The following is an 11,767-nucleotide window of genomic DNA, read 5'->3' as shown; positions in this document are numbered from 1 at the left end:
CAGACCCTGTGAAGAGAGAGAGTTAATGTTTCAGGTTTGTAACCTTTCAGCTGAACAGAGCCTGGTGACAGCGCAGGGGTTAGGAAATACTGAGGTGTCTACTGCCATGCCAGTTTGATCTCTGTTGCCTTTGGTTGTATGACATCTTCTGCAAGAGAGAAAGAAGTGTATATGAGTGTGGCTGATATCGCAATCATGGTTGAATAGTTGTTCAGAGTGGTTTATGCTATTTGCAGTGAAGCTAAGTACATGAGGGTGAAGTGAAATATATGACAGTTGGACATAAGACCAGTGTGATGGAGACTATTAATATTGGGATTATGATGATTTGACTATTTTTTAGTCTATGGTACAGTTGGTAGGATGTGGTATTTTGAAGATGCATTCAATGATCACGTTATCTGCTAAGTATGTGCCGAGAAGATGTCCTGGCTTTCTACAGTTACCGGACACCTCCCCTACTTTCCACCTCGTTCACCAAGGCTTTCAGTGCAGGGCTGGGACCTTGCAGTCCTCTGGCTCCCATGTTATGCTATTGTTCACTGTTTTCAGAGTCAAATTGATTTCTACAAGATTGCATATTCTGGTTTAGAGGTGCATGCATCTATAACTAGCACTGACGCTGGTGCTAATGCATTCAATCCATTAACAAGATTGTTAGTGCAGACTGCACACCACAGTCACTCAGATGAGCTGGTAACATGAAGTTGCTATGTTTCCTCTATTGCAGTCAATGGGCACAGGATTATTATCCCTGTCTCTGATCTAATTTGGCTCCAACTGTATTCTTGAATTTTTTGTCGAAGCAAATGGTAACATGATCCTATTTGTTGTCTACATTTTAAATTTGAGAATTGAAAGGATCACATTAGCTGAATTACACAGTTCGTTCAAAAAGTTGAGATCAAATATTCTGTCTCATTCTGCCTAAGTTGGTTGAAAAGCTGTATGATGGCAAATTATAAAGAACGAAAGGGCAGATAGAACCTGAAGTCAAATTCATACTGATATTAGACAGAGTAATAAAGTTTAATAAGATTTAATACTTTCTTACCTGTCACATATCAGATCTTCTCTATGTATTTATTAAATCCTGTAGAAATCATTGATGATCAATTGTATTGAGGTGTCAGCTTATAGCAGGCTTGCTTCCGAGTCAGAAGTTTGTGGATACGAGTCTCATCCCAGCTCTTCACATGATCAGAAAACAAACGTGACATGCCACCCAGTAGTGAGGATGGTGTTGCATTGGCAAAGATGCTGTCTTATGGCTCAGACAAAAAGCAGAGTTCAATTTGTCAATTAGGTGGATAGTTATGATTCCATAGCACTGTTTTGAAGCAGTGTAGTTTATATTGTCTCCAGTTTCCTGGTCAGTAGTTATCTCTTGGGCAATACTTCTGAAGCAAAAGATCTTGTCGCTATCGCTCTGCTGCTTTTAAGACCTTCCTCTGCAAAAATTGACTGCAGCATTGCCTACCTATAAACTGAGATGGCACTTCAAAAGTATTGCATTGGAAATCCTGAAGTTCTTAGAGGCGCCACATAAAATGTCCTTTTTTAACAGATGTGCAGTGTTACAACATTAGCCTAAAGCAACATATATAATAAAGAGGAAATTTTTTTTTCTCTGATTTTTAAAACTATGCATTTTTCTTGTCTAGAAATTGAGTTTTCCTGAGATTGGTGAGGCAATTTTTGTGTTTTAAGCAAGATTTTAATGGAAGTGAAATGTGCTTCAAAATTCCAGTCTACCAGAATTGTTCCACCATTTTCTGTTGTGATCTTCCTGGGTTCACATTTGGGACTAACACTGTGTCATTTCCTGGGCTCTGGGAGTATGAATCATAGAATAGAATCCCTACAGTGCCCAAGCAGGCCAATCTGCCCATCGAGTCCACATCAACCCTCTAAAGAGTATCCCCACCACCCCTACCCTATTTCTGTAGCTGTGCATTTCCCATGGCCAATCCATCTAGCCTGCACACCTTTGGCCTGTGAGATGAAACTGGAGCACCCAAAGGAAACCCACACACATGGGGAGAATGTGTAAACTCCACCCAGACAGTCGCTTGAGACTGGAATCAAAGCCGTGTCCCTGACACTGTGAGGCAGTAGTGCTAACCACTGAACCACTGTGCTGTCTCAAGAGTCTAGCTTTCTAAGTTGAATACAGTTAAGTGAGAGCATTAATATTTAGCTCTAGATTTTGTGTGTAGATCTTAGCCAGCATTAGTCAACATAACTAATCGGCATACTTGAATCAGGGTAGATATTAAAGGCCAAGCTAGACTCCTGAAAATAGGTTATAAATCATTAAGGGATCAGAACATTTTTCCTATGAAAGCCATTTTACATTAAGTAAATCTATTGTTTCCCCAATCATGTTGTTAATGCAGGTAAGTAGAATAAAGAACTTGCATTTAAACTGCAATGAGACAAGGGAGGCAAAAATGAACTCTCAAGTTCTTCTTGAAGGTGTGGTATGTGATCTTTTAAATGGAACAAGAGTATAGCCTCTTGTCAAATAATTGACCCCTCCAGCAACATGGCACTCACTTGGAGCAGCAGGCCCGATGATATGGTTCACTTGCTGGAATGGGGGTTGAATCTACATCCTTTGCACTCAGAAATGTGAGTGCTGCCATCGCTCTAAAGCTATTACTGTCTAGAGTATCATATCTTCACAGTCTTCCAATGTTGTGCGTCACCATCTCTTGTGTTGCAGCAAATGTATACTCAGTTTGTCCACGAGAAACAACTGAAATGAATGAGCAGTTAAACTGTGTGATGGTGGTCACATGGTCTAAATTAGCCTGAAGTGGAAATAAAGCTCCCTGGCTGCCTTTCAGTCATACCAGGGGATTGGTTTCCCCACACTGACAGACAAGGCCTCAACTCATGGAAAGTGACAGATACACTATTCACAACTTTGAAGGAGATTGGCTGCAATTCTCGGAATATAGTTTAAATATCCATGTGAACCATTTAACTGAAGTGGAAATCAATAGGTTCAACCACTTGAAAAGCGGGGAGGTGAGAGTCTAGTAGATTTTCTTCAATCATTCAGGAGATGTGGGCATCGCTGGCTTGGCTAGCATTTATTGCCCAATCATAGACACCTTTGAGAAGGTGGTAGTGGGCTGCCTTCTTGAATTACTTTGTCTATTTGGTGTAAGTCGATCCACAATGCTGTTCAGGCAGGTGTTGCAGGATTTTGACCTAGCAACACTTAACAAACGGTGATATATTTCCAAGTCAGGAGTGTGTGTCACTTAAAGTGAAACCTGCAACGGTAGTGTTCCCATATTCTGCTGTCCTTATCCTTCTAGATTGAAGAGGCTTTGGGTTTGGAAGATGCAGTCTAAGGAGTCTTGGTGAATTGTTACAGTGCATCTTGCAGATAGTACATTGTTGCTATTGAGTATCAATGGTCAAGGGAGTGAATGTTCGTGGATATAGTGCCAATCAAGTGGGCTGCGTTATCCTGGATGGTGTCAAGCTTCTTGAGTTTTATTAAAGCTACAGGAAGGTGGACTGTATTTCGTCACATTCTTGTGTTTAGTGGATGGTGGATAAAAAAACAGGAGGTGAGTTAATCACTGCAGTATGCCTAGCCTCTGACCTGCTCTTGCAGCCAAAGTAGTTATATGACTAGTCCACTTCAGTTTCTGGTCATTGGTAACCCACAAGATGTTGACAGCAGGGTATTTGGTGATGGTGATGCCATTAAATGTCAAGGGGCAATGGTTAGATTATCTCATTGGTGACAAGAGTAGTGAAGCATTAGGAAAGAACAGGCCAGTTTGGAGAGGACAGGATGGCTGGACGTTATCAGAGGCTTGATGAAAGGAGGAACTACGATGAACAGAGAGATGCCACAGGCCATTGTAGGTGATATAGCTAATTATGAATAGATGATATATTGTTCTTGGGGTTTTCACAAATCATTTGATAGTGTTACAGCAGGAGATTGAAGAATCCCTGGTGGAAATTCTACCTCAGTGTTCTCATGCAAAGAGGGGAAATATTGGCAAGATCAAGTGCTCTGAAGTGTTTTGCCTTGTGTGAACATTACCCTTATCTATATGTTCTGTGGAAGTTATTGTTAATTCCACTTCCTTTGAGTTCCTGAGTGAGTGTTGAGTCTGTTGAGAATGATGGCAATGTGCATTTATATAGCATCTGAAAAATGTTCCACTGTACTTCACTACTCAACTGAAAAAGAAATCAAATGTTTCGTTAAAGAGATAGGTTTTAAAAAACATCTTAAAGGAGAAGGAATGTAGAGAGATGAAGAGTTTGAGGTGGTAATTCAAGCACTTAGGGCCTGGACAACTGAAGGCAATGCTGGGGCAAAGAAAAGAGAGGAAATGTAAGTGGGCAGAGTTGGAGGTACACCAAATTCTCAAAGGTTTGTCCAGCTGCATGAAATTAGGAAGAAAAGGAGTTAAAACATGAAAGAAAAATGGGATACAGATGGTGATGCAGCCCTCTAGTTTCAGCCAAAAAAAATCAATGGTAGCTCGAACAGCAAACAAAAATATGGAGAAAAAGACCAGAATGGATTAAAATATGAAGGCCCAAGTTTTCTGTTCAGTGGCAGAGCAGGAGCGATGACGAGAGTTGGGAGACTTTGTAACAAAGCATAATTCCAGTGATAACCTTTCTCATCACAGACTGAAAACATGGCCCATTAGATGCGTCATAATTTCATCATATTTACTGGTCTCAACAGACCTGTCTTTGCTAAGTTCTCTTTCTCTTCCCTTGCCCCCCCACCCAGACTCTCAACCCTGCACACCCTATACCACTTGAGAGAGGGTGGGTAAGGAGGATGCTGGGAGAGTGAGCAGTGTTGGGAGGGTGGGTAAGGAGGATGCTGAGGTGATGAGTAGTTTTTAGATTTTTCCACCTGGTTTACTTCAACCTGTGCTCCTGAGTAAGCTTTACACCTGTTCAGAAGAGATTTGTGCAAATAATGTGTAAAGTATTGTCAGTTTAGGGGAAACAGCCTGGTGTATGTGATTACAAGTTTACTAGATACCTTCTAGTTATCTTTTGGCTCCAGCGTTTTGGAAATAATCACTTTGGGTTTGGAAAGGTTAGACCTCAGACTTAGAAGTTTTATGTGCTGCCAGTTACCAGACTACATAGGGTCGATGTTGTGTTACACAAAACCTGACCCTTCAGTACAGGAAACGTGGATTACATACACACACAATTCATTCTTGACTAATTTGTTCCTAACTCTTAACTGACATTACAACAAAATGTAACAGGGACCATCAGCATGATCTCCCACAGAACCAATTTTGCCACACCCAAAGTTCCATGTTCAGGAATACATCGGCTCCCAGAAAAGCCGTTGCTATTACAATACATAATAGTGACAAACATCTGAGCTTCATTACTATTGGGATTAGAATAATGAGGTAGATATTGGTTTGTGGGTGATTGAATTTACACCAAGTCAAATTCAATTTGAGAAAATGGTCATGATGCTCGTGAAATGAAATCTTTGTGTCACTAAAGGTGGAAATCCTGGTATATCATAGAAAGTCATAGAATCCCTACAGTGTGGAAACAGGCTATTCGGCCCAACGAGTCCACACCGACCCTCGGAGCATCCCGTCCAGACCCATTCCCCTATAACCCACCTAATCTACACATCCCTGAACACCACAGCAATTTAGCACAGCTGATCCACCTAGCCTGCACATCTTTGGACTATGGGAGGAAACCGGAGCACCCAGAGGAAACTCACGTAGACATGGGGAGAATGTGCAAACTCCACACAGACAGTCGCCCGAGGGTGGAATTGAACCGGGGTCCCTGGCGTTGTGACGCAAGGCTTCCTGCATGGAATGGAGGTATACTTCGATCCCATAGAAAGGCAGGACATTGTACTTTCTTAGACTTCAAGGAGCTTGTATGACTAGGAACATTTGACTTACTGGTTTAAATAAAGTGTACCTCAGCATGGCCATTTCCAAAGTACCAGTTTAAATTTATTGATGTTTTTATTCATTGATTCCAAGAGAGGCCAAACGGGAAGCTCCACCTGAAATAGACATAAACTTACCCAAAACTCTCTTTTACTTCACAAGTGTCATCTCCATTCTGGTCTCTGGATCCGTATCCCCCAGTATATTGATTTGTTACTTTTCAAATCCTCAACTACGTATTCCCCTACTCACCCCAACTGTCATTTCTCAACACATTCCTCTGCTCAAACTCTTCCCTCAATTCCTGTTCAGTGTCCAGCTGCTGCCTTCACATAAACATAGGTGAAGCATTTTGGGGTGTTTCTGTGACATTATGACGGTGTGGGTTATTCACTACATTTCACTCAGGGAGACTGAGTTGCTGTGGCACTGTCCATATTTATATCCACATAGTGTCTGAGCTCTGGCAGCAGAGTAAGACGCTCCTGCCAGAGCTCCTCTGCTCTGCCTGTTCTTTTCATTCCTTTCCTCTCTTTTCTTCTTCCCTCCCATCATCACCGGAGGTGAATACCGGCAGGCACCGGCAGCAGTGAGTCCTGGAATGCAAGCCCAGGGATCAAGCCAGAACACTGCATGAGCTGCGAGCCCTGGAGCAGTGTGGGGAACGAGCTGATACAACGAGTGGGCTGCAAGCCCTGGAACAGTGTGGGAAATCCCAAGTTCCAGAGTGGCGCGAGGGAGGCAAATCCTAGTAAAGCGCAACTTACCTTGTTGCTGCTGAATGCCAGTGAGGAGTGAACTGGAGGCTGGTGTAATGCGGGTCAGTTGTTGGACTTGGGCCTGGCACCACATGCTGATGTGCTGCTGTTTGGTACTCTTACTGGACTGTCATGTAAATCCTTACCTTTTAATCCTCTTTTGTATAACAACAAATCTACTTCAAAGCCTTAGAGTATAACAACATTATATTTTTATTTCTGTGTAAAATTTGTACCTAGCTACTTGTACTTAAGATGGTGCCATTAAAAGGCAGCCATTGTAAAAATTTTTCACTGGACTGCTGTACTGGAATGCTAGTGACAATAAAGGATATTCTGTTCTATTCTATTCTTTTGATGATGGTGGTAGAGGCTCTACCATTTAGTTTAAGTTGCTCCAATTATGAGTGTAATCAAATTAATGCAAATACAATAAAATAAATACAAAGAACAAAGAAAATTACAGCACAGGAACAGGCCCTTCGGCCCTCCAAGCCTGCGCCGATCCAGGTCCTCTATCTAAACCTGTTGCCTATTTTCCAAGGATCTGTATCCCTCTGCTCCCTGCCCATTTATGTATTTGTCTAGATACATCTTAAATGACGCTATCATGCCCGCCTCTACTGAAGATCTGAAACAAAAACAGAAATTGCTGGAGACACTCAGCAGGTCTGGCAGCATCTGTGGAAAGAAAATGATCCTTCTTCAGAACTGATAGTAGCAAGTAGGGAAAGGTGGCACTTATTCTACTGATAGGGGGTTGGGGAACGGGGGAAAGGAGTGAGTGGATAGGTGGAGATTGAGCCTTGAGAGAGAGAAAGATCTGTGAGCTTGGCATTCAATGGAGGCCATTTCAATGGCAGGAAGATCCCATCTACATCCCCCTCTTTATCATCCTCACTGGAAACCATTAAAAACTTGCTGCTGCTAGGCATGGGGCTACTAATATTGTTTATTTACCTCTTGCTGGAGACGGAAATACATCGGCCCACCAACCCGATGCTCCAACGTGCAAGTTTACTCCCTATTCTGCCTTCAGCATTTCTCCACGTGACCTGGAGGATTCAATTTTGCATGTTAGAAGTATATCTTGCCCAGGCTACTGCAAGTTGTATGGAATGCTGCTGGCTCCTCAGCATGCAGGCCGATGTGAATTTCAAGAATTTTAATTTTGGTTTGCTGCTTGATGCATGACACCCATGTGTCAGGTACCTAGTGGCACAAACACAACAAAAAAACACCTAGCATCTATTGTAAATAAGACTGGATCATTTAACTTTTCAGGGATATCACTACCATAAGGGTCTAGTTGATGTACAGTATCTTGAAAAGTTGAAAATAAAGGTAACTAAATACTATCAGTTTATTCCACTGATATCTGAAGTAATTTCCTCTCTTATGTAACAGCCAAAGCTGCAATTTTTGATCTGAATACAGATCTGATACAGATCTGAAATTGTAGGTCCATGTTAATGACACCAGAGTTGAACACAAATATGGAACTGCGCCAGAATATAGTTAGTACACATTTTGCAATCAATAATGGCATGAAATCCATGAATAAAGTCTGACATGTGAAGGGTACAATAATATAACTGTTCTCTTTCAGAGTGTCGGGTGATGAAATCATCCTACTCGCGTTCTGGTAGCACCTCACGACATTCTGGATCAAAAAGTCCTGGGCTATCTCGTCGAAGCAGATCTCCTGCATCAGGTACAATTTTTTTTAAAAATGGCTGTACAACTAAAGCCACCAAGTATAGTGATGACCTGATCTTAACAAGCTGTTGAGGAAACTGTTGTGCATGAATGTGTTGTCAGAAGGATACTTTGTCTGTATACCCACAAACGACCCTTTCATTCAGTTTTTAAATTATTTCATGCAATGTGGCCATTGCTGGCAAAGCCAGCATTTATAGCCCATCCCTAACTGCCCTTCAGAAGAGTAGTAGTGAGTCAACATCTTGAACTACTGCAGTCCCTGTGCCGTGGGTATGCTTGCAGTAAAAGCTTGTTTTGAAGCTGTTCCTATGTGACCATTTCTGACCTTTATCCGTTACATTTCACTTGATGTTTACCTCACAAAAGGCTTTTGAATGTTGCTTTAAAAGTAGCTACTGTAACTTGTACAATAGTTAAAATTGTTCTGCATCCCGTCTGGCAGAAAAATTCCAGATTCAAGGGGTGAGTAATGCTTATTATGACTTTGTTGGACACTTATCCATTGAAATTTTAGCACTCATGACACTTTAGGGTCATCTTTGTCTCACGTTTCTCAAATGACACATAGTTTATTTTGCCAACAGGAAACACCTTGGGCGTGATTTTTTTTATTTTAAATTTGGAGGTCATTTTAACTTTATGCAATGCTGTAAAATAGCTGATTTCAGTTTAGCTGCCACTTGTGTACTCTGGTACACTATCCTTTTAGTGGCAAAGGAAGATCAACCAAACTGTGAAATGGGAGGCCAATTTGATATTTCAATTTTATGCTATTTCTCCAAGTTAAAAATGCTCCTGCTTTATTTATACGGCAGCTGCAAATATAAATTTTAATAATGCATGAACAAAAAAGGCACCTGGGTTTTTGAACTTGCACAAATAGCAGAACAAATGTATGTTCAATGTGAATAACACACTGAGTTTTTGAATAGAAACACAAAGCCTGATTTTCACATAGTTGATTTGTATTCATTATTTTTTTTAAAAAAATGGTTCAGATCTGTTTCTGTGAATTCAGAAAATTGTGTTTCCCACACGTGTAAACACAGTGGACTTTACCCTGCATGTAGTTGTACATTTGTGATCTCTGACGTCTTCATCTTATATTAGTCTTTGTTACAAAGCTAAATGTTGTCTACAATTGTACTAATTTTTCTTTGCCTTTAACCCTTCTTACGTTTTGGATTTGAATCTCTTCTATTTATGATTGTGTGGTAACATCTCTCCTTAATGTTTTTTCCTTCCGTTTGTGTGTTAACTGAATGAGTACAGTTAAAAGAGGAGGTTACTACACAGCTTTTTCTCCAGTCAAATCCCCAGGTGAGCCCTCTTTTCATACAATCCCATCTCATACTTTGTTATGATCCTCAAGGCAGGTTTATTTCAACAAAGGTAATAGTCACCTCATCTCAACAGCTAACGGGGAGCTGAAAGGATGATAGTATCGGACCTGATGCCTTGATCACATGAACTTATCCTGTAGCGAGTATAATTACGAAGGGCAGAAATAACACCAAAGTAGTTCTTGGTGTGTAAACCTCACTTGATACTTAAAACATTTCAGAGATGAAATTGCTTTTGGGCTGTTGTACAAGAAGCGCAGTAGCTTAAACTCCACTGATATCAATAAAGATGAAAAAAAGCTGCTCTGTAAAAGTGGAGGCTGTATAATGTTGATTTGTGAGAGGTTTGGAATTGCACAGAAGCAGAATCAGAAGAATTCATCAATATCCCCAATTATCATCACAGCTCTATTAAATGTAAAACTACAACACATAAGCAAAGCATTGATTTTGTGAGTGATAAAACAAAGAAATGTAGATGCTGGAGATCTGGAACAAAACAAATTGCTGGCAAGACTCAGCAGAACTGCCAGCATCTGTGGGGGGATAAAGCAAAGCTAACCGATCAAGTCCAGTGATTTTTCATTGGAACTGCACTTTATACGCTATCTTTTCTTTAGTTCCCATTGATTTTGTGGACGTCGCTGTGTTTAATTGACATAAGGTGGCAGCAAGTGCATTTTTAAAATAAAAACTGACACCCTTTCTGTGTACAAAAAGCCATTAGTCTGTACGTGCTTCCAGTCTGATGACATTACAGCGACATCATTACATATTTGTCTTTAACACAGCTTAAGTAATTCATAGTATGTAAGATGCTTTGTGACATTGTAACACACAAGTGCAAATCTTTATGAAGTAAAACTGTTCAATGTTAAATTATACAAGTGACCAAAAAGAAAAAGAACTGCAGATGTTGGAAACCAGAAACAAGAACAGAAATTACTGGAAAAACTTAGCAGGCCTGGAAGCATCAGTAGAGGAAAAAGTGGAGTTGAATTGGAGCTTTCTCTCCACAGATGCTGCTAGACCTGCTTAGTTTTTACAATTTCTATTTTGATATGATTGACTGTGTTCATATCAATAGCAGAAGTCACAACACCAGGTTATAGTCCAACAGGTTTATTTGAAAACACAAGCTTTCGTATCATTGCCCCTTTGTCACGTGAAGTGAGAAAGAAGCACACAGAACAGAATTATAAGTAAAAGAACAAAAGATCATACAAGGATGTATTAAACAAACCTAAGATGCTGTCAAATCTTTAATCAGTTAGAAGATTTTAATTGATTCATATGTATATGCAAATCCCTGAATTTCTTTGAAGTCACTGTCGTGAAAGAACTAAAGGTTTTATCAGTGTAAAGAAGTGGTGACATTTTAGGTCAGACAGTGCATATCAGGTTTGAAGCCTTGTTTAGCATCTGTTTGTGTTTTGGTTTGGAGTCAGACTGGTTTTATTTCGAAAGAAAGAATTTATAAAACGCCACATTGACTGTCTATAAACTGTGTGCTTTTTGAACAAAATAGAATGTATCTGTGAATACAGATTCACCCCATAGATTGAAATATGTATGTGTGTACGTGTGAGACTGAGGGACGAGGGTGGAGAGAGTGTGTATGTGTGTTGGGGAGGGGGGGAAGAGAGAGAAGGAGTGTCTGTGAGGTTCTTTGTGTGTCTGTGTGAGTATATTATGTGTGTGGGGAGGTGGTGCAGGGAGAGAAACAGCATGTGTGTGAGCATGTGTATATACGGAGGGGGGGAGAGAGAGCGAGTGTGTGTGTGTGAACCAGACTGTGTGAAGCGGACAGAGAGAGAGAGTGTGTGTGTCAAGCATAGAGTGTGTGTGAGAAGCAGAGTGTGTGTGAGTCAAGCAGAGACAGTGTGCGTATGCGAGTGAGAAGCACAGAGCATGTGTGTGTGTGAGAGAAGCAGGGAGAGAGTGTGTGTGTGTGAAGCTGTGTGTGTGTGTGTGTGAAGCTGTGTGTGTGTGTGTG

General features: G+C 40.8%; 1 protein-coding gene across 4 annotated transcripts in view; it reads left to right on the top strand.

Moving 5' to 3' along the window:
* The first annotated feature begins 8,320 nt into the window (after window positions 1-8,320).
* dclk2a (doublecortin-like kinase 2a) overlaps window positions 8,321-11,767 on the top strand; it is a 145,851-nt gene continuing 142,404 nt past the window's right edge. For all 4 annotated transcript variants that reach the window (XM_048614800.1, XM_048614735.1, XM_048614912.1 and 1 more), the window contains exons 1-2: window positions 8,321-8,420; window positions 9,701-9,748. In XM_048614800.1, the coding sequence (XP_048470757.1) occupies window positions 8,327-8,420; window positions 9,701-9,748 (142 nt within the window). In that variant the 5' untranslated portion in view covers window positions 8,321-8,326. The remainder of the gene's footprint in view (window positions 8,421-9,700; window positions 9,749-11,767) is intronic.

Source organism: Rhincodon typus, chromosome 1 (assembly GCF_021869965.1).
Source record: "Rhincodon typus isolate 14 chromosome 1, sRhiTyp1.1, whole genome shotgun sequence".
Taxonomy (NCBI): Eukaryota; Metazoa; Chordata; class Chondrichthyes; order Orectolobiformes; family Rhincodontidae; genus Rhincodon; species Rhincodon typus.
Note: the sequence above shows the minus strand (reverse complement) of the source record. Positions and strands in the feature narration are given on the sequence as shown.